This window comes from Cariama cristata, unplaced genomic scaffold (genome assembly GCF_000690535.1).
Source record: "Cariama cristata isolate BGI_N322 unplaced genomic scaffold, ASM69053v1 scaffold3938, whole genome shotgun sequence".
In the NCBI taxonomy this organism is placed as follows: Eukaryota; Metazoa; Chordata; class Aves; order Cariamiformes; family Cariamidae; genus Cariama; species Cariama cristata.
Window position 1 is genome coordinate 45,833 of NW_009632695.1, and position 24,343 is coordinate 70,175.

At 36.5% G+C, this 24,343-nt stretch overlaps 1 protein-coding gene across 1 annotated transcript in view; it reads right to left on the minus strand.

The window, feature by feature from the left end:
* LOC104166507 (laminin subunit alpha-2-like) overlaps nt 1-24,051 on the minus strand; it is a gene marked incomplete at its 3' end in the record, with an annotated part of 68,271 nt that extends 44,220 nt beyond the window's left edge. The window contains exons 1-6 of the mRNA XM_009706459.1: nt 24,014-24,051; nt 12,930-13,281; nt 11,162-11,263; nt 10,372-10,583; nt 4,235-4,346; nt 219-332 (exon numbers count right to left, since the gene is read on the minus strand). Of these exons, the coding sequence (XP_009704761.1) occupies nt 219-332; nt 4,235-4,346; nt 10,372-10,583; nt 11,162-11,263; nt 12,930-13,281; nt 24,014-24,051 (930 nt within the window). The remainder of the gene's footprint in view (nt 1-218; nt 333-4,234; nt 4,347-10,371; nt 10,584-11,161; nt 11,264-12,929; nt 13,282-24,013) is intronic.
* Nucleotides 24,052-24,343: the final 292 nt, after the last annotated feature.

Below are 24,343 nucleotides of genomic sequence, written 5' to 3' on the forward strand. Positions count from 1 at the left end.
TGAATAAAAAATTCCTTTTGTTTAACTGTAGAAGCTACCATATCTTGGTATGAGGGGATCCTTAATTTCAGCAACAGTTCAACATAAAGATCTCTTCTGTTAATCACTGGCTTTTTTATCCTTGAGCATTTCAGGTCTCAGAAGTTGTTAATTCAATTGCACAGGTATATTGAATTGATGTTGGCCATGCCCATCAAGTTTCCTGTAGTGACCCTTACCAGGCATTCTCCTGTGATATCATCACACCATTCTGCATGACCAAAGCATCTACATGGTGCACAGACTCCACCAAAAATTGTGCCATTCACACGCCTGTGTCGAGGCCAGCAAGACTGCAAGATAAATCAGATAAAAAGTTAAGCTCTCACTTGAACAGAGAAAGGAATGAAATTTTTAAAATATTGTTGAATTTGATACTTGCACACACAAAAACATACTTATCAAATTAATAAAAATACCAACATTTCTCTAGAAAGTTGTTATTCCTAGTCCTATGGCTTTGCACTGACCTTAGCCTTATTGGCAGGTGTGAGATTAGAAGAAGCCTTAACTTAATCATTCTTCTGAAATGGTAAAATAAAGCAGAGAAATGAAGAACTGAAATATGACAGCATCAAAGAAAGAAGTACAGATTAAAAAATAGCCAGAAGGCAAAACACTGAAGGAGAGAGGAGGAAAGAAAAGCCCAAAACAACAAAAACCTTTTCTGAGAAGTTCATCTTCAAAGAGCAATTAAAATACCATTTAGTCTTTCTTGTTTGGAGTCTAACAACAGGCTGCACTGAAATTAAACAAAGGCTGAAAACAAAGCCATCCTTTTCTTTACAAATTGTGCTTCTTAAATATAAGGTATAGTCATTTCCCTTTAAGAAAGTGCTCTGATTTTTTATTTTTTAAATGTTAAATTCAGATCAATATTAAATGCATGGCCAGTTTTTTCTCAGGAAAGGTGACATCGTACAACTGTGATTCATCAGCGAAAATTCAGCTATTCCATTTCTTCATAATAAGATGTCAAGCAGCAGTCTTCCTTACTATATATCTCACAAATGGCTTTATAGTTTTTGCAAACTACCTTTCCTCACTAAGACTGCTCATGTGATCCACAGATTTTGCATAATATAAAAAAGTGCATGGCAGAGTGCTGACCTTCAAAAGCACCTGGCTAATACAAAGAGAAAGTTTCTAGTGATAGAATACTAGAAGTATCATTTAATGAAGTCCCTTCCCCTTCATACATGCTCTCCAAAAAGGTAACAAGAAGATTCTGCTTTGTAAAAATAAAGACAATGTCCCTTTTTGTCTTGCTCCTTCAATAGGTGAAAGTAATTTGAAGATGAATTAAAATGATTCTTTTAAAAAAACATTCCAAAACCTGAGACATTATGCTTACTTTTCCTTCTTTTCATTCTTGGTTATGCATTTATGCATTCCTAACAAACCCCATAAAAACTAAAAATTAAAATTCAGAGTTATAAAATCCAAAAAAGAAAAACAGGTTAAAGGAAATTACCCTTTTTTTTCCCCCCTGTGGCATGAGATGTAACTGCCTAAGCTGTTTCTGTTTGAATCTATAAATCTTTTTCCTCTTTAAGTGATTCTGAAAAGAATTATCTCCTGCACAGATATACATGATATTGCACAAGATAAGGCTCCAAAAGTCACTAATTCTAAGGGCTCAGACATAGAACATCAACAGCAAGGCATAGAACAGAACTAAAATAAGAGATTACATATTGGGATCAAGAGAAAAAAAACCAAGAGAAATGATGTAACATTCAAAAGTCAGGAAAGTTCTTGACCATCATGGTAATGCAAGTTAAACACAACTTCTTCCACAGTGGAAGTAAAAGTATAGATAGAAAGGGAAAAAAATCTGGTGGAAAAGAGCAATTAGATGTGAAGATGTCGGAAAATAAAGGCCAGAAGATTCACTTGAGTAGAGCAAAGAAACTATCACAAATGAGTCCAATTGGTATTTGAAATTTAAAATTTGATCTGCTTTACCTATGCTCATGCAATTCTGTGTTCATTTCTCAGCTATACTAGCAAAAGCATAACAATTTTCTCTGACTAGGATCTTGTAGAAAATTAATTCCAAATTTGTGTAATGGAACAATCTCACAAGAGACAACATATTTTAAATGGGATTCATTTCTTCTGAAGATTGATAGTGCCAAAACATTCACAGCAAGAAAATAAGTGAATAATGATTGGTTTTAGTGCTGCAGCCTCTATGCCAGGTACCACAACATCATTATGCAAGAAACGCACACATTAAATTAAATGAAGAAGAGAAAATGAAACTGAAAACCTACACAAAGTCAATAAAAATGAAACTCGGCTAGGTTGAAACTGGAAGAAGCGAAGTGTTGGACAAGGCCAAAAGTATTCAGAAGAAATAAATATGGTATTGTAATAAAATCCACTTTCTCAACTGCTAGTTTGTCTGGAAATCTAAAAATTCACTGTTTTTTTTTTTCTTACTTGTCCTTGTAGTAAAAAGCACAACCATCTACTCAGAACCCCATTTTTTTTTCTATCAAGCGCAATTGTTCAATGCATATCACATGCTGAACCTCTGCTACAAAAGCCTTATGAGAAATTAATTCAATGAATAAAGGCATGGAAACTAAAACTTTTAACTCTATCTTTGTTATTGTAAGATGGGCCAACTTTGTCAAATGGCCTTTCTGAGCTGTCAAAAATGCTCTGAAATTTAGTGAGAAGACACAGGAAAAGTGTGCTCATGCAAAAGTCTATCATATCTTCTCAGCCTTCAGTCTTAGGAGGAAAATCAACACACAGGTAGGGACTGCAATATGGTTTGGTTCAATAGGTCAGTGGTTAGCACTCAGCCAGGGCAGGAATCAAAGACTGTCCATGCCCACTACTGGGCACAGAGTTTTTAAATTTGCAGCTATCTATATACATACATTCTATTGCAGAATATCATCTTAAGTATACATAAAATTTCAGGAGCTGTTTTGAATTGGAGAGAAGGTTTAACAATGAAGGGCACAATGCTGGACAGAGAATTTCAGCAACACCAAGGTAAGAATTCTACCCAAGTCCTTCAGCTTCTACAAGAAAAGTAGATATTGAAACATCTGCAATCAGGGTCTTTCCAAACGCTTTCTGAGAGATCACACTTAAATCTGAATTGAGAGGAGACATGGACAAGGAAAAAAAAAAGTGTGAAGCACAATGACACTTCGTCCAGCTTTTTTCTTCGAATAATTCAACAGACAGAAAATATTCAGACTTCAAAATTATTTCTCAGCCAAGGCAGGCAATATTCTTCTCCAGTTTTTTTTTTTCTGTCTGTACCATTTTGGAAGTGATAGGAATATCCATTAATTCCTTCAGGCCTTCCTTCTACATTAGTTTATGTAGCTCCAGCAACAAGCAACCACATTTGGCATGAAACTAGACTCTACGCCCTAAATATCACATATAAACATGGAAAATTTTAAAGAAAAAGAGAGTTGACAAGCAAATGCCTAGAGTGCCTGTGTAAATGGCATACTGTTTGTAGTTTTGTGAAGCAGAGCATCTTGGTGTTTGAAACTATTTCCTTAAAGGCAAAGCTTTTGAAGAATTTTTTTTTGGCTTCAATTTACCTCAAGCTATGCCCACATGAGCTAGTTAATCATATGTACACTTGTATGAACACATTCTGTGTGAACTAATGAATTTCTTCGGAAAGTAGGTATTTTCTGAGCATGTGTGAATGTTATTATCTGTAACAGGACCAAACTAAAGTGAAACAATCCTCACAAGAACACACAGGCGATTCTCAAAGACTCCAAGACAAATGGCAAAGGCCTGGGAAAACGAAAAGGAAAACTCAACCACACTAACTTGGATAATTTGATCTGGCTTTGTTATGCAGAGGTCAGATAATTAGCATTTTCCTTCTAATTGTGATAGTTTCATGCATTTGTAATATCAATTGGCTGAAGAATACAAATATTGCTTTCAATTTCTTTTTATTAGGAGAAATGTCTTTTCGTAACTTAGAAATCACCACAGAGGTGTAAAACTACAGATTTCACATATTATCAAATCTAATGAACCACCACCTAGAAATAAAGGTAACTCGACAAGCTATACCAAATTCCTAACAGGAATGGACAGCTGTCTTACTATTTTCTACCAACACAGGGCCACTGGTTGCTTACCACTATCACAGTGTTAGCACAATTGATGTAGGCTGCAGCGTGGTACTCACCTCACACGAGGTACCATCATAGCCCGGGGGACAGTCACATAACTCCACTGCAGATGCCACCTTTCTCCCCGTTGAAGTGTGGTCAGCAGCTTCAATGCTAACGCTTCTTAGTCTGGACGTAACAGAAATGAAACAGTTAAAATAGCAAATTACACGGAAGTATATGTGCAGCTGGATACAATAAACAGTATACAGTGACATTCGGTGGCTCGTTTATGTTTAGCTGTTTAAAAATAAGGAGGTTTTCATATTCGTCTATCTCTTCCTAAACTACATGTCTGTAGACTTGTTACTCTTTTTGTCGATCATGTGAGGGAGACTATGGTCAGATGCATATTGATAAAAATAGACTAAAAACATCTCACAGCACTATATGAGTGGATGGAAGGCTATTCCTGGCCTGCAAGCCACATGTGCCAACTTGCATTGCAGCTGTATATATAGCAAATTTGACACTAAGTAGTATCTTCAAAATATATAAAGCACTACTCGAGCTTTCTAAAACATTACGTTACTAAGGTTTAGTTTACGGTATTTTTATTCTGGAGGTTTGACCTCTGAAAAAGATTTCAGCTCTGTCCAGGAGGATCTGAGTATTATGTGTACAAAAGAAACAGGTATGTACATGAAAGATAAAGGAAATCATCTACGATATACCATATACCTCGGTTTTCCCAATAACAGAGAAGACAGAGTTGGAGAATTTTTGGTTCCATGTACAATCGCCCTTAAAAAATAAATGCTCGACTTTGGCTAAACAGCCATTGTTTAGCCAAACACTGAACTTTTTTTTTATTTAAAAAACCATGGAAGTATGATGAAAAAAACAACAAAAGTCTTTTGATAATTTTAATAGTTTACCTCAACAGTATCCATTTGGGGAAACAAATTGGGATTTGGGGAGTTAATCCTTACGAGAATTCAGAAGGAACATTAAGGCATTACAGAGGCTCAATGACGTCTGTTTTCACCCAAAAATCTTAACAGAGTGTTTGATTACTAGAGCTACCTGAAAAAGCTTCTTCTAAAGTCTTTTTCAGCAGAAAATATCTTGCTATGATGGCATGCATTTTGTTAAAAAATAATCAATTTTCTTTGGAAAATGTAAACCAAACTTTTTTCCCTCCATACTAAGACATTTATCTTTTGACTGCCAAAAAATCCTGAAAATTATTTAGAAATCCTGAAAATTATTTGAATGACCTTGGATAAATCATCCAAGGAAAATATTTTATTGTTGCTGCAGTGGTTGGAGGAAAGGTTAAGACAGGATATTTTCACACTCAATTTTACGACTACTGTCAGTAAGACAGCCATGACAGGTATGGGGAGAAAAAGGAAGACTTCTGAAATTAGGACAGAAGCTTCAGAAAAACAGAAATTTTACCATCACTAGGGATACAACTGGCCTTTGGAGGGACTGCCATTGTGGATTATGCAGTTAGAAACTTGAATCTAATTTGGTGATACTAGAATCTCTGTAAAAGGTTCTTGAAACTATTTTAAGAGAAGGATCCTATCCAGATCTTCAGTAAGATATCTCTCTCACTTTTCAGTATTTCCCCTTAACTCCATTGCTGTGTGCTTACTTTGCAATCATCCTTTTGAGTTTTCCTTACAATAAGATAATCAGTCTCCAGGATATTAGATATCAAATGATGATGACTTTAACAGTAAAAAATCTAACAATTCAACAAAAAAAAACTTCAAATGAAGAAACAAATTACTAGTAAAAGGCCAAGTTTTATTTATCCTTTGAACTACAGCTAGTCCCCTCTTAGCACAGATCTTGGAACAAAGAGAAGCACTTACACACAGAAACAATCTGCCCAGTATTATCCCACATTTGTATTCACTGAATTGTTCCAATTTTCATTAGGTTCTGCTACTTGCTAAATGGGATTTTAATGTGTTTAACAGTTTTTAGCATTAACAGTTACTCAGTGAAGAAAGCTGCAGTGATTTTTTTTTTTTCTCCCATTTTGATGTTGCAATTTTGATTCCTTGATTCCATTCTGCATTCATTAAAATACATAATGCTGGCAGTAATGGGGCACTGGATCCTGGAGATGCATGAACAATTTGAGATTCGACATCAAGACCAAATATTTAAGCTGACTGTTACTGTCAGCAGGCAACTGTTGACTTCTAAAAACAAACAAGATTAAAAGGGAAGGGGACGTTTCAGGCAGTATCAGCATAGTTTACTGTCTGCTACGCCAGGCATCTGAATCACATCAGCTACATAAGGCACATGAAGTACTGACCCAATCATTGCTCATTTGTCTTTAAGCCAATTCTGCATATGGAAGAAAACCCTCGGCCTTTCCTTCCCTCTTTCTCCTTGCGTCTAGCACTGATTCTGTATGTGGTTGCAAGCCGTCCAGTATTTTTAGCACCACAATTTCTAATGCCCATCTGAGTGTCTACAACATTTACCATCAGTGGCCACTCTGAATATTAAAACTGAAGAAACGGTGCTACTAAACTTATTTTGAGGCAAAAGCTAACAATATTAGATTAAACAAAATTATGAGAGCACTCTGTCTTTTCCTGGCCTGTTGCTTCTACCACACACGGGCTTAACTGCAACAGTTTGGAAGATCTGTCAAGTTAGAGTAGGATCTTGATTTAAACCCAGAAGCTGTAATCACTTTCATATCGATTGCTGCATTTCTGTATTCTCTTTTTTTTTTTCTGCTTGATCGTCTAAATGAAAGACCATGTATTTGAGGAAGCTCCCTAATTATGCCATAGAGTAATAACAACATTCTAAGCTTTAAATGACCCCAAAAATGTTCTCAGAAACATGCTCATGTCAAACTTACCACTATTGTTTAGCAACTACTTGAAATTGCTACTGATGAACTGATGTTTCTAGTAGGTTAAACTAAACAAGGGTGAAAAATATAATCTTTAATTTAAAGCTCTTGCTAACTGGAGACAACTCCATTGAATTTTTAAGTCTCTTTCTACCTGACTGTAAGAAAAGTGCTTAATCTTACAACGCCTCCATTCTGGCCTCTTCTCAAGCACAGATTATAATAGTACCCTTGGAAATCCTTACACATGTGGTGTCGTTATCCATTTTGAAAACTTCCAGTATTTAAATGAACAGGTTGCTTAATATAGCAATCTCTAATTAATATGTTGCTTAATTCTTCTGATGCTTTGAGGTGGAAATTGTCATTCATGAGGGATCTAATAACCCTGTAATATTTCTGTCTCTCTGCCAGACCCTCTTTACTCTCTCAGAAGAATATCCATCTGTCCACCACACATACCTGTTTAAAGGATAATAAAAAACTCTTAGCTCATATCCACTTATCTACTAAGGCTTAGGTCTACACTATTTCTTTGGCAAAAATGTCTTCCTTTGGAGCCTATCAACAGTAGTCCTTAATCAGCCCAAGATACCACCAAGAATATCCTTTTCATTGGGTCTGGACATCTTCTGTGCAGTACTAAAGGGGCAGAAGACGGAGAAAAGAGTTGTTTTGCATGATCTTAGAGTTAGTTATGAGCACAGCTTTGCATCTAGTGTGTTCTAGCATGAGTGAAAGGCAAAGAGAACATAAAGTTAGTACTGAGCCATACCCTGAAAATCAGCAATATGTCACAACAACAGATCATAAGCTGGGCTGGAGGATAGTAGATGTTGCTATTTCATGTGATTGGGAGCATGCACAGTCCTAAGAAGATTTAACTCCACCCAGTAAATCCCACCCTGATGGGTGAAACTACGATTCCTCCAGTTAAATCAAACTTGAAAAATCCAATTCATTTAATTGTGTTCGGAATTTCATATCCTCTCTTCTGTCACGCTGAACTGCAATGAGCAGCCTGACAGCACTCAGTAAAATGTGTTTACTTTAGAGCAAACTATTTTCAGAGACTTCTGGACATGTTGATGGTAATCACAGTAATACAGTAACTATTGCATTCTTCTCTGGTAAGAGACATCATAGGGACAGCTAGAGATGTACTAGTAATATAAAACCATTTCTAGCAAAAAAAGTACTCTTCAAAATTACTTCAGTTCCTTCCCCTAACTCCCTTTTAAATCATTGTCTTTAAGGGACCAGCCTTCCTAACTGTAATGTCACTACATCTAGGAGATGGTGGCTACTAACCTGCAAAGCACAAATTACATGTTTGTGCCAGACCTCTTCTTGAAGAATATTTCCAAGACATTTTTTCGGAAAGTTATCTATAACACAACACTAAAATGTTCCAAAGGCTGAATATGAACAAGACTACAAAACAGTGAGGCACCACACATGGCCAAATGGCTAAAGCAGTCATCTGAGATGCAGGTGGCGATGCATCGTCTTCCAAACGTGCCACTGATGAGTCTGCCACTTCTTACTTACATGGCACAAACTATAGACTGTGCCAGTTCTACATGTGTGTGCCGACCTGAGCTCTGTGTTGTTGCCCAGAGGGGATCTGATCCGTCCTACCCACACTGTTCCACAGTAGAGGCAAGATGTATGTAAACCACTGACAACTGAAGTTTGCATTTCCCATAATACTTAGTAAGACCTTTGGCCCCAACAAAGTCAATCATACATATCTCCTTTAAAACAGCATAGCATAAAAGCCTGTATTGTTCACCCCAAAATTGCTCCTGCACTCCTTTAGTTTGGAAAATTCTGACTAGAGGGTTTTTTTCATTTTATTTGAATGAGAACGGAGTGGAGGAATATTACTCACTAAGCTCCCACTAGTCTCAGCTCTAAGCTGTGGATTAACAGCTTCTCATGGTCTGCTCACAGTGCATAAGAGATGAGCTCTGGCCTGGTGGTTTGACTCTCCTATAACACCAGGGTGGGAAGGTGATGGGTCATGAAAGGTTATCAAACTGGATGCAAGGGATGCAAGACTGATGAACAAATGAGCAAATTAGGAAACAGTTCGGCTCAAACTCAAGCTAGTTATGATTTACAAACTTATTCACAGAGAGGTAATACGTACTAATTAACCACAGAAAGAGAAAAAGATTGAAGAAACATGAATTCTTTTTGCAGGGAAAAAATGTACACTGCCAAAGCTCAAATGAGAAAACTACATGCTGTTGACACAATCTGCCTTTCAATTTAGGATGTATTTTAATTACCTAAGTATTCAAATAATGGTTGGACTGCTTAATAAATTTCACAGTAGCAAAAACTATATCTACACTCTCAGTAAATAATCACTAATGTGCTATCAGCTCCCTCTGTTCCAAATTGACTTATGCAGCTGAATCGAGTGATGTGTAGGTTAGAGAACATTTCAGGTTTCATGCCTTGTGAGTAGAAAACTGCTATGCAACCAGTTTCAGTGCACATTTGAAAAATATTATTTATGCCATCTAACTATTAATTATGGACAGTGCAATCACACAGTATCAGGAGAGAGGCTGTCTTCTAGTCCACCTGGAGTATTTGCCCATGCACTTAGGAAAATTTTAAATGCAAGGTGAGATTTACAGGTTCAACCACACTGCAGCAACTGAGATAGAACAACTGTGTCATCTCATATAATGTCTTTCATTTTATCAGAAGACTCAGAAGAGTTCAAATGGAATCAGTGGTTTTAAGCAGTCCAGGCAGCAACCTGACATAAATCAAGGGAATAGCTTTGGGATTAGCCAGTTATCTGTGTGGTACTGATTAAAAACATAGAAACTCCCCCTCAAGCCACTTTTCCAGCTTAGAGACTTAGGATATTATTCTCTAGTCCACTGTTAATGTGGTCCTGTATGCTCATTAAATGGGGAAAACAATATATAAGCAATATATCATCTCTTACTTCAACATGTCATTACTGCACTCCATGATTTACCATATACATGGGAATTACAGTGTTCACAAAATAAACATATTTATAGAACTGTCATTCATGCCTTAATAGCCCATGTGATTTCATTTTCTTACAAGGCTGCTTCTTTCTGTTGCCTCTCCTCCTCCTGCCTACCCAAAATGAAAAAAAAAGAAAAAAACTAACAACTGTTTGAAAGTGTAAATGAATGTTATGGATTTCATGATAATAAATTAGTGTGCTTTAAATTACATCAGCTTAGTACTCTGAAGAGAGAAAACAAGTATTTGGAGAAGCTGCCTGCAGCAAAGGGACAGGTTCCCCACATTCACCTGTAGATGGCATTCATCCCATTGCTGTAGGTGGCTCTTATGAGGATCCTCTTCACGTCTGCAAGGACAGTCATGAACTCCCTCCTGCTGACTGGAACATCAGTGCCATGCACAGAGAAAGATTCTGGTTTCAGCACAATTTCTTCAGTATGCTCTTCGTAAGGCTGCAGGTGAATCCCCCCTTCTGGAGTGCTGATTCTCAAGCCACCTCCCTAGATAGAGCCATGAGAAACATTTAACTATGAAAAAGGTCAGGAATAAAGCTCTATCTGTAGCCAGTTGGGGTACAGCATTTATTGAATAATATATTTTACAAGAATAACAAATATCAGGAATAACATTCACCTTTCATAACCCTGAAATGGGTTTGCCTGATAAAGTTGAAAGTCACTGCAAAAGAAAGCTGAGGTTATTCAGTTAAAAACTAGTGTCATGGCTTTGCATAGGCAAAAGCAAATTCATACAATGCTGAGCTGCACAAGAACAAATCTGCTGAAAGAATGTGAAAGTGTTACCTCAATCAATTATTTTATTTCTTCATTCCTCCTGATGAACAAGAAGAATATAGTTTTGTAAGCTACTGACATATTGCCAGAGGTTCCTTGATATACTGAAGATTTTAGTTCTCTAAAGTGTGTCCATTTTCTGTTACTATAAATTAGCTGAAAGTACATGCACCCTGCTGTTTTGTGTCCTCAACCACCAGGCTTCATGCTGAACATCTCAAGAAGCAGGCAATTTTTTTTTTATTTTTTTTTTTTTTTGGTGGCTGAAAATACAATCACTTTACCTCTATGATGACATCAGATTGAACCATCAAATGAACTGTCTCATCTTCCTCTGTGAAGTCATAGGAAACTATAAATTTCAGATGTCCTCCAGCAGCTGCTACCTGGGGAGAAAAAAGACAGAAAAAATGCACTTAACTGAAAGAAAATAGGCCTTAACCATTTGGGGGCAGTTTTTTCCAGCATCAGTATTTTCCAGAAATAGACTTCTAGTGTTGCAAAACCATATGCAGATACCTGGGGATTACAGCTCTACGGACCATTCCCTTCTTGCTCAACCATTTAGAAATCACACTTAGTCATTTTTATTCTATGCCTGTGGAAGGCTGCAAATTCCTTAAACACACAGACTAACAACGTTATCAGAAACAGATCTGAAATCCTTGCAAATTTCCACTTGGTACTGACATTAGATTTTCAGTGTACTTATTTCAGTGATATGGTCCTCATTTAGGCTGGGCCTCTACATCAGCATCTTAGTAACCTTTAGAAGATTCAAAAACTTCAGTTTTGTTGATCAGGCAAACTACCAAAAAACAAAAAAGCCAGTGATGTTTTTCTTAGAATGAACTGTAACCTAAAGTAAAGTAAGGATTTTCCCTCATGGAGTCGAATAATTTTATTTTAAAAGAATGCTCCAGCCCTTTCTCTCAGTTTGACTCAGCCTTCAGTGTGAGAAGTCAATAACCAGGCTCTCGTGTCATGCCAGTTTATCTTTTCTATGCTCTTTTAGCCCTCAAAGCCATGGCACTAGCTTTTCCATGAAAAAAAGGAAAAAGTAGATCAATTTTAGGATGCAAATCGAAAGCTGCAGACTTGGATGACAGAGTTCAGTTCAAAACCAGTGCTTTCTGTTAATTATTTGGAAGCAGCATAAGTGAATCAGAGGTTGCAAGAGCAACATTTTAGTTTTTAAATACATCTGCCTCATACTTCAGTGCAATGTGAGCCTCCTCTCAGGGACTACTAAAATCACAGGGATCCTTCTGCCCTTCCAGTGCATACTGCTGACCACAAAGCAACTCATGAGTCTTCCACAAAGAGAATAATCTGGTTATTCTCAAAGACACAATGTGCTATCTCTTGTTCATCATACTAGAAAGTTTTGCACACAGTAACAGAGAGCAGTGAAAGTCATCAACTTCAATATTTTATGATGCATCTAAGGGGAGAAAAAAGTCCCAGTATTTAAGGCATGGAAATCAACCGACTTTGAATTATCCACAAAGATATAAAAATCCATAAACTGCATCTGAGGCTGTACAGCTAATTGCTGGGTTAAAGCCAGAAAATTCACTCCAATTTGTAACCCAAAGCTTAGATCATAGAATCATAGGATTATACAATCATAGAATATCTCAAGTTGGAAGGGACCCATAAGGATCATCGAGTCCAACTCCCTGCTCCTTGCAGGACTACCTAAAATTAAACCATATGACTAAGAGCATCATCCAGATGCTCCCTGAAGTCTGACAGGCTTGGTGCCGTGACCACTTCCCTGGGGTGCCTGTTCCAGTAACTGACCACTCTCTCAGTGAAGAACTTTTTCCTAATGCCCAATCTGAACTTCCTCTGACACAGCTTCATTCCGTTTCCTTGTGTCCTACTGCTGGTCACAAGAGCACCCGCCCCTGCACTGTCCCCCTTGAAGAAGCTGTAGACTGCGATGAGGTCACCCCTCAGCCTCCTCTTCTCCAAGCTGAACAAACCAAGGGATCTCAGCTGCTCGTCGTAAGTCTTGCCCTCAAGACCTTTTGCTATCTTGGTTACCATCCTCTGGACACACTCTAATAGTCTGATGTTGGCCCTTCTGGCTGCCAGGGCACACTGTTGGCTCATACTCAACTTCCCATCAACCCAAACCTCCAGATCTCTTTCTGCAGGGCTGCCCTTCAGCCTCTCGTCCCCCAATTTGTATGTATAAGCAGGATTACCCCATCCCAGGTACAGAATGCAGCACTTGCTCTTGTTAAATATCATACGGTTGGCGATTGCCCAGCTCCCTAGTCTATCCAGATCTCTCTGTAAGGCCTCTCTACCCTCGAGGGAGTCCACAGCTCCTCCTAGTTTGGCATCATCAGCAAACATCGGCATCAGATGTTTATCTACACAGTATCCAAACCTGTTGGGACCAACACAACTACATTCAGCCTTGATTGTAAGAACATGAAAAGACTTTTTTTCCTTAGACACACATTTTACAGCAGTTTTGTTTTGCCTGTGGTCAAGGCTAAACACTGGTTTATAACTGTAAGAGAATGTAGAAAATTTAGGTATCTGAAATGCTGTAAACAGTACTCAGAATTGCTTTCAGCTTTAGACAAGCAGTTTAAAAGAGTAACTTATGTAGAATTTTATCATTTCTGTTTCAAGGTCAGACTAACTACTAGGATTCAAGAAAGTTAAAATAATGGGAAAACAAAGACTCTGTGGTTTCAGGCAACCTATAAAAAACATGTACCAAGACAGGTTTTACTTTTTCCCAACTATGTAACCTTTACCTTAGTAAATGAAAATCCAACACAGGGAATTGATAAGTCATGCAGAAAAGAAAAAAAAAAAGGAATGAAAGGTTCTGATTTAAAATAAATGCAGATAGAAAAGCAGTCAACGATGTAAACTTTGACCAAAAATCTGTTAGAAAGGAGTAGACAAACAGATAATAGTTGAGAGAAAGCAACCAGAATGGATTCAGAACTTCTAAAATATAACCAACAGAAAACACTAGAGGAAAGAGGTGGGTTTCATTAGTTCAGAGAAGAAAATTCTAAGAGGGACTAGGAAAATAGTTTACCAAAATATAAAAGACTGCAAAAATTAAATGGCCATTTTTCTTTTCCTGTGGCAATCGCAGCGAAGGCATGAAGAAGACTCAGCTTGAGTATACAGAAAGCTTTCTGACTGTAAGGATGGTCAAAACAGTGTCAAGCTACTTGAAAATGCTATTGAATTCCTTCATTAAATGTTTAACACCAATTCAAACATGTCAGACATACTCTAGGTATGGTGCCTAAGAGCTGGAATACGACTAAGAAGTCTCATGAGGTCTCTGCTAAGACACAGTAGTCTGAGTTTCACGGTTGCAGCTGGCAGGATTTGCATACCACAAACAGGACTACACATTGAAGTCAAGGTCCCACAGTGGCAGTTATCAGAGAGAGTACCTGGTAGTTCAGAATATATATTTACCTTGTGTGCTGTATAATAGCAATGTAGATTTGAAAAAAAACCCAAACTTATATAAACCAGAAATTACTACTTCCTTCTGCCATTGTTTATAAAGGTAATTCCCTTTCTCACAGGCAAAAGAATTCAGAGGTCAATCCATATGCTGCATGAACAATTATGTCTCATCTAGTGCAAAAAATACTTTTCACTGAATTTGGAATACAAGGGTGATACCGAAGTTGGGCACCTGTGAGATCCCTTCATTTTGACGTTGTTCTTTATACCACCCAAAGATTCAGAGTTCTGCTTCAAGGACTGTCATCTGAGACCATATCAACACCAAAGAGAACAGAGCATAAAAGTTTGCCTTGATGGTGACAAAAGCATGTATTGTTGAGACAAGAACAGCTGATTAAAAATGTCAAGGAAGTTCCTCAGCGTTTCCTTTGTCTCCCCCACCTGTTTTTAGATTAATACATTAAATATTTCTTCTCAGCTCAGGAGGAAAATCCATGTGCTCAGGAAAAGCCACAGACTCACACTACAAATACAGGAGACAGAAATCACAGCTATCTTAATTCTAATCCATCAAGTTAATTTCTTTGGTTGTTCACAGTTAACTGTACTTCTACTATTAGTTACATGCTGTTAAAGGATATAATCAAAGAGCAGACAAGACTGGTTACGCCATCCTGACAGTTGCATTCTGGGTCAGCCAAAACCCTGTGAAGCAGGAGAGACAGCTCTTCTGTGAACAAATGCCCATGCTCAAAAAGAGTAGGAGGAAGCACTCAGTACTACCTTGTGTAAAGCATGCTTTGATGCTATGCCTGTCATACTAAAACCACTATGAAGTCAAGACGAGTGATAGTAACCCACACATATTTACAGCATTGAGAACAAACAGCATTGCTACAAATATTTGCAAAGCCATAAATGAGGAAAGCTTGCATCTCTTTGTATGGAAATCAACTTCTAGAAGTCCTTCTCTTCCTCCACTTAGTCAGTCTGCTGTCAACACTTTTCTGAGGCAAGCTGTCAGGATCTCTCCTGCTAATGTCACTGAAGAGTACCTCTTTCTTTTACAGCTTTTATAACCCATCTTATTCTTGAATCATTTGGTGATTCACACTTTCCCTCCCCAATGCCTCTTGTAACTCTGCCTGTAAAGTTTTAGCACTTAATCCACTACACTAGAGGCTGCCTCATTCCTTCTGAACAACATCTGCCCAAAGGTAACATCAGAAGATCAGGAGCTACCTCCACTAAACAGTGTGCTGTTTGCAACCCCTTATCTCATTAAGCAGTAAAATGCTCTTCCGTCAGCTAAGAAGAGATTCAGTTCGTGGTTAAAGCATCTAAACATAGTTGCCTGTTTGTGAATTGGATGACCATGATCCTCTTGAGTGGAAGTCAGATGGAATATACTGAGGCATCTGATACGGGACTGTGTGGCTACATGCAGACAACTGAAAGGAGTCCTTTGTACAGCCAAAGGAATCTGGAAAGTGGCTGGTCTATGGTTTCCTCACCAATGGACAGCTTTCAAATCACTTCACTTTGGATTTATATTTAAAAAATAACTTGGAAGACATTAAATAAATTTTACAAATTAATACAGTATTACACAGTAAGTGTATTATCAAAATAAAACACATGCACCTTGCTCATATTTTCAGTAGTAAAATCTATATCAGAATGGATTTAGCTCGGAAAGGCTTTGATCTCACGCCTAATCCAAGAGAACACGACACCTTCAAAAGCAAAAATATATTACTGCATTAAACTAGATTTAGACCAATACTGATACAACACCAGACTTTAGAGATGAGCAAAATAAAAGGCATCGACAAATATCAAGAAGTTGGACAATCTTTTCCCTCTTCACTGTTAGTGGTTCTAGCAGAAGTATAGTCACTGACATGTTGCATTAGAGAGACAAGCATTACAGAGAGAGTTTTTATTAGACCAATATATCTGCAATACAGCTGTAGAAAGGTGACATGCTTTTGGAAACATGAACCCTGCTTGCTATTACATTATTGTATACACAGACATACAATTAGAACTATACCAAGTGAACAAATGCTAGCAGAAGGGAAAAAAAATAAAAGAAAAAGAAAAGGCTACAAACATGAATGGGCAGAACATTTCAATGGACAAAGCTAATACACACACTGCTGAATACAAAACCAAGGAGGAGTCTCACAGCAAGCTGCTGATAGTAACTCAAGGTGCTAAGAGATAATAATGTTCTCTTCTTCCAGAAGACATCCCCAAACCAAACAAAGACTCTATTTGTTTCCTGATATGCCTCTGAACATTCTTTTGCTTGCTGTCATGATTATAAGAAATGACACGGATGCTTGCTTTGTCTTCCAGTGGCTCGGTCATATTCCTGGGGGCAATACCTACCACTAGATATAGTGCTTGTAGGTAACGAAATCGTATTATACACAGTTTAACATTTCCTGCTAGCCTTCTTGAATTTCCATGAAATAGAGCTGCAATAAAATGTTGAAGTTTATTTGGACTCTTTCACCTTCACAAACTCTATAGGTACATGCTTATTTTGACACAGATTTCAGCAAATACAGAGATATCTGCCACCAGAACACCAGCACAAACTGTGTGAAGGAAATCCTTTAAAAAAATATAAGATTGCTCCCAGTTTATTAGTGATGACCAATTTAGTCCGTAACTGATTGGCACCTACGCAGTTGTGATATGATTTGACTAGGCTCTGAACAGAAAATGTACCATCTTAACCGATGGCTAAGTGTATATGCATTGTTCTAGCTGCCCACTCAATGCAGAAGGGAACGGACAAAGGGCTGCTTTCCTAACTTAATTTACTTAAGTAATATTAAGGAAATTAATATTAAGGAAATATTCCATTGTTAATCAAGTTTTCATCTGGATTATTATCTTCTTTATGAAAAATTACCAGCTGTAAATTTATGATATTTAATTGGGTTTTGCTGATCCAGTCTTCATGCTGGTCATACAGTGAGGGAAGGAAGGGACTAGAAAAGAATTCCGATAGAACCATCACCAAGAAAACATCAAACTTTTATTCATTTAGTAATAGCTCTCAGTAAGGACTGCATGTTTTAGTTCTACTCAAGATCCAATTAGAGATTAAATAGACTCTCTGCTCTTAGACAGACTTGAATTTAGATAGGATATAAAAGCTCTTCTGAGGCATTATTGTAGTATTTCAGATAAAGCAGGGAGCAGAATAATCATGTTCCATTTGAATGACAGTATAGTTCTGGCTAGCTTTAAAAATGCCAGAGTTTTCTTCATAGGAGAGTGAATTTTTTTCCCCTGAAAGAATGGGCTCTTTCCCCCAACTCTCGACTATCTAGAGTTCCCTCAATTCTATCCCAGCTAGTTCAGAATCCTATAGTTTCCATGCCTATGATGTACCTCAAAATCTTTCTATACAAACTGAATAAATTGATGCTACATTCTACTTACTTAAATTCATTTATTCAGAATACTGCTTCCAGAGAAGTTAATGGAACAAGGAGAGAACAAGCTTACATAAAGTAGCCTGACTACAATATTGCTTGGTTCAGCTGCTTTCTGTGAGTGTTTTTCTACAGCACTGAACCACTCAAAGGGGAAATCGAGCATTTCAAACCATTCACTGACACCTCCAGTTTCTTGAAACAGACCACTCCGACAACGAAGAAGATTTCCAAGTTATCCTTTTCTGGAATCTTATGGAGAATGTTATGATACAACCTCTTTAATTTTTAGTATTTCCTCTGTTGATCCTATGTAAAGGCAGAATTGAATCAAAGATAAAGCAGTTTTATTCAATGTAGACACTCATTTGATCACAGAATGTTCTCCAGTGTCTAGGCTATATGCTAAGAAGTCAAAGAGCAAGATACAAAGTATACTGGTGAGAAAACATTTTTTTCTCTACCTTGAAGGACCTTTATGGAAAACTCAAAAAAAAAAAAAAATCCTTAAAACCTCATTGTGTAAGACCTTCTTCCTTCATACACTGGATAATGCAACAACACATTCACAATAAATCTGCAATGAAAAAAACCATCAAATCTGTGGCTTTAATTTTTTCCTGCTAAGTGAAAGTTTTCTGATTAAGAGACAAATAACCTGTCCACAGAGCAAGCACAACCAATAAGTAGCAGCCAAAACTCTCCTAAATTGTACTTCATATGCACCTTGACTATGTCTCTCTCATATATTTTATATCAATATTTAAGCAATTGGGATCCCTTCCAGAACACATATTAGTCTCCGCTATAACAAAGTCCTTCCGTACACTGCATCAGATCACTAGGCAGTAGAAAGAACTGGCACCTATCAGAGAAATACCATGCGTTCAGATTCAAACACAACAGAAAAATGAGTGAAGAAAGAACATCAAACGGGGAAGGAACTATATGACAGTAAGTATCTCCTTAATCTTGCAAGTATCCCTTGTTTTTGCTAGAATACCAGCAAATCAAGTGTAATTGGACAATCTAAAGCTTTTTGATTTCTAGTCCTGCTGCCTTTCCTTCTTGCTCCAGAAGATGCAAGGCATAATTTTTGTAAAGTGGTTGATAACTCTTGCCATCCTGAGCATGATAATCTGATGCTTATTTCCAGGCCCCTCCTATTTAAAATAGTTTGTCACACACAATGTAGACCAATTAAAATCTTACATAATTCTTTTAATTCAATGTATCTACTATAATAAGAAACATTTAAATGGAAAATATTAAAGAATTTAATAAGAAACTTCTTATTTATGGATTTTCTAAATTATACCCATAAACTCAGCGCAGTCTTAGTGTTACTGAGATACTGTATTAACATTACCATTTCACAACTCTGGTTCTCTTCTTCCCTGGATGAACTACACCGCATTATATGCAAGCAAAGAAAAATCAGATGTCTAAATAAAATGCAGAAATTCATGGTGATTAATACATAACATTGAAACATTCAATGATATCATGGAACTCTAATAGGAAAAATGGAGCAAATCTCAATTCCTAAGAAAGATGGGAACTGAAGGACATCAGCTCTCCTGTAGGCCCTGTGCTGCCACTCCTACTTATGTTGAGTAGTTGCTCTTTCTGAATTTAACACTCAAAAAATTAATGGAATCCTGATTAAAAAATTTGCACAATAAGATTATATGCTGTTTCCTAAAATGCACTTATGAAATGTAGACATTTACTCTACAAATTCTTAAATCTCTACCATCATTCCCAGCTGTCATTTTCTCTCATTGGAGAAGAGAAACAAAACTGTCTGGCCAGCCATTCCTGAAGCCTAAAATCCACTTTTCTAATCATAGGCCTTTACAAAATTTAGAATATATGATTACTTATAGTTACTTAGCTACAGTAACCATAGCACATAACCCTAGTATGGTTACTCACTTTCTTCTTCCTCATTTGCTTTCCGTATGATCAAAGTCCTTCTATGACTGTGCCTTCCCAACCACTGCTCCCCAAGCTGCTGTAACTAGATCAAGGATTCAAAAATATCAAGTAGGGTGCATATTCTTCCAGTAGTCATGTAGTAACTGTAATTCATGTACAGTTACTGCCCATGCCTATTACTGTGGTGGTAAGTAAATCTCAGTCTTTGGTATTCTCCCAGTCTGGTAAAAATATGCCAGAAGCTGTGACACCATAGCATAAGATGTCAGGTACTTGTCATAGAGGGACATTTTAAAAAATTAACCTTGTATGTCATCAAAATTGCAGACATTCTTCCTTGACTGAATACAGTTAAACTGAAGAGGAGAAAAAAACCAGCTAATAGAAACTCACCAGCTGCTGACTAGTTTTTTTGCAACAGCTGCGCTGATCTTTATAAGCACCAATTTAGCAGGGCCAGAGTGGCTGAAGTGTGTAGGTCTGTATTAAAAAAACCACTTTTTCTTTAACTGTGAAAATGTTTCAGACTACTAATGATATTTAAATTAAACTCAGTATTTGAGCATCAACTCTGAGACATGTTTCTAAATAACACATCCTCATAAAACATTTCTAAATAAAAACTGTTTACTGCTGGTCTTGTAGTTGTCAACAACCTCATAATTGAAAGTAATTCTTAATTTTACTGATTAAATGTTCATCTCCCAGTTCCATGGTCTTCGCTTCCAAAGGGACAAACCATAATTACAGTAGACATACCAATAAATGCCTTCCTGTAATATTAGAATGAAATACTAACTAGAACATTTATGTCAATGTTCAATTCCATTAAGACACAAGAACCGACCCTTACCCTCCCATCTCTGGCTGTACTCCTCCATGAATATTTTAACAAGAAAAAGAATTTGCATAATTTTGCAAAACTAAAAAAGCTCATATCTCTATGGCAACAAAATTCCAGCATGCAAGTATTATTAAAACCAAAAACGCAGGACTATAAAACAAGAGCAACTGTTCAAGTCCAAATTAAAAGCTGTTCTCAGTAAAAATATTTCCCTCAGCCTTGCTATTCATTTGGCGGCAATCAATATCTGCATCTGATATTGTTGAGGACATCCCACTGTGTGACCATCTTAAAATCAAAATCCATGAATACTTCCTAAAGTGTTGACTTGCTACTGAAAAAGCTTAAATAGTGACAGTAGCAACAAGAAATAGTCAAATGCTATTTGTTTGTTAGTACAGTTCACCAAGTTAGACTGTAAGTATTCTTGATCTTTTGTCTCCATGTTCGTAAAGCACCAAGCAAAATAGCTCAGGAATGTTATTTCTAAACTTTGCCACAACAGAAAATGAAAAAAACCCTTAACTTCGATTAGCCAAAAGTGATTTTCCTACCTCCTTCTACTTAACTGTTTTGCAACATTACTACGGACAGTATTGTACCGCAACGATGGCTGCACAAGTAATTCAAAGCAAAGTATGACATAACTAGCACTTTGGGATCCTTTAGGAAATTGAAACATATAATGTTTCAAGCATCAAATAGTTGTGTTACTGCAGTATCTGTTGTGCAAAATTATTCTGACAGAAAGGATATACTGTTTTTAATATGTATCAGTGTTTTTAACTTTTAAAGTAGAGATTTTGAATGAAATAACATGTAAATACATCAATATTTTGAAGAAAACTCCTTCTTATCTAACCAAAATGCAAAGATATGCAAAGGTCAAATTTCTGCTCTTCAGAGCTGGCTTATCATTTGATATAATAAATGCAACAACAATACATTCTTATTTAGTATTTTACTGGGTATCATGGACACCTCTAAGGATCACATATCAAAATAAAAACAGTGAAAATAAACATTTGAGTATTAAACAAAGACATAGATCTGTATAAACATGTCTCTGTGTACTGTATAATTCACTGACACTGATGATAAAAACAAACAAACAAACAAAAAACTCCTTGTATTTTGATTTCATTTTTCAGGTCAGGTGAAAACAAAGCAGTGAATCAGAACTTCTGTGATTTTTCCTCTATTTTCAGTCAGCATAAACCATATTTTGAATTACTTTGCCTCTGGAGCCAATGTTTTCTCATGATTAAATTCATGGCCACTTTCCTGGCTTGTTAGTTTTGCAGCTTTTCTTCCACTTACCTTATTCATGACAAGCTAACATAGCTTTGAAAAACACCTGTGTTTTCTTTTTAGACAAAGAAACTTGTGTTTGATGTTAGTTGAAATGCATGCTAGTTAATAGTAACTAAATACATGCATGTATTACACAAAACCTGAATTTTAATAGTGTTTTACTCCAGGAACAAAGATTTTTCAGAACAGTACAGACAGCACTTAATTAATAAATATGCTTTAAGACAGAGTTTTTAAAAAAAAATCAGTGTCGATAAAATCTGTCATTCCATTCTTTATTGTACCCAAGAAAGCAATTCTGCTCTTGTTATCACCATCATGGTAATCCACAGATGACTCTTACTTGAGGCAATGCACTCAAATATATGAACACTGCACGTGCACAGACACACAGTCACAGACACAACCACACTATATATGCATAAGCACACACAGTGAAAGCAAAACTTGATATGCACTTATCTTTGAAAACTACAAAACTCTGCTGCTGTTTAAAAAGGTAAGAAAAAACAAGTTTCTTTCAAAATAACCTTAAAGAAAAGGTCCTTTCAGAAAATCTTTGCAGGTAAATTGTGTGTTTGTTTTTTTTTTTCTTAAAGTTCAAAGTCTTTATTTTTCTCAGATATGACCTTCTATGAAAAAAACTGTATTTCTCCTTAGAAGGCTGGAGGGAGGGTGAGCAATCAAGCTAATGAGATTGGAGAGCAAAGAGAAAGACAGAAGACAAGTGAATTGATGCCCAAGTGTGAGAAAGGAAAAATGGCATAGCTTTATCAGACCTCCATAAGAGAATTTATTCTTTCAACTTCAATTTGCCTCAAAGGGAGCTGACAAAAAAAAAATAAATCATTTAGTCATTGTGAAGATAATCTAGCTCTATGAACTTTGTGGTTTCTGCATTCATGTATGTTATTTTTAACATTACTTTATTTTTTTATTTCCTTAAAGGAAAAACATAACAAATATCTGTTCTCCATAAATTATCCTGATTAGAAAAATTACATTATTTTACAGCAAGACAATACAGGTTGCCACTTCTTCCTACCATTTTTTCCTACAGGTGTAGTGCCTTCTATTTACAGACTTGAAGCAATATCTTTTCTACCAATTTTAATTTAGATACTGTAACTTTTATTGGAAAAAAAAAGGACCCTTATATTCATGAGCTACCTCTACTTTAAAGGCAGAATGATGGAGAAAATTTGCTTTGGATGAATTAATAACTGTCCAAAAAAAGGGCAAGTATACTGCCCAAGGGTTAAATGTGCTGAAAGAATCAACATCAATCTTACACTGGCATAAGCTCTATCAAAGTCATATACCAAGTCCCATTTGAAGGATTCATCATCAAAAAACATTGTATTTTGATGAGGTATGTTATACATAGAGAGTGTGATGAATATAACATGAATTTGAATTCACACAGGTAGGGAAAAGTTCTACTGAGATTAAATTTTCTTAGGCCTGTCGACTTCATACACTTAATCATGTGGATATTTTGCAAATTTTTTTACAGAAAGTGCTATGTGGATTTAAGTGAGGGTTACATATTTCAAAGAAAGCATCCTATTCTCTTCATAAACTCACCTTACAAAATGTCAGAAATTCCTTTACCTTTGTCTACAGAATATACTGCACAACAAATTGAGTGTGAAAACTATGTCCTATATACACCTTATTTTAATCTTCTGAAAATATCACAGGCACCTAAAAATTAATACAACCCTCACAAGCTTAGAGGAGAATAAATACATAAAGTCCAGTTGTCTAAAATTATATCCAATAAGATCGTAATGAATGTACAGGATTAATCCAGAGTAAGTATCCATACACAGCAATGAAAAAAAATGTGAAAAAAGTATTTCTACAGAAAAATTATCTTCTGCACATTCACATTAGTCATCTAACTCAACACTATCTTTTGTACCTTTCCTGAAGATATACCTGACCTTACTAGTTAAAAGAGATCCCTTCAATTTACTTTCTCTACAAATGCTGACACTTTTCAATTTTATGGAGACATTTTATAAAGAAATTCCTTGCCGTACAGTACATGGGCATTGGATATATTATATCTGGTTGCTGTTATTATACGTGTGGAAAATTCTCACCTTCGATGATTGGCAGCTTCCTTCTCGGACAGTGCCATCTTGAAAAGATATATTTCAAACTTCACTCTTTCTGAGTATGAAAGAAGGAAGGATAGATCCATTATCTTTCAGACAGCTCCCTGACTCAAATTCAGATCTGCTTGGAGTGAAAAATTATTAGGATGCAGAAAAGGCCATTGGCATAATTAAAAGAAAAAAAGCTACACAGAGATCCTCAAAGAGCAACCAAGCTAAAGGAGGGAGATACTGATGTTTCAACAGATCACTAATCAAAAAATGAAAGTTAAGTGATAGACTGCAGCTCTTTTCTTGACTCTACCTAAAAGCAAG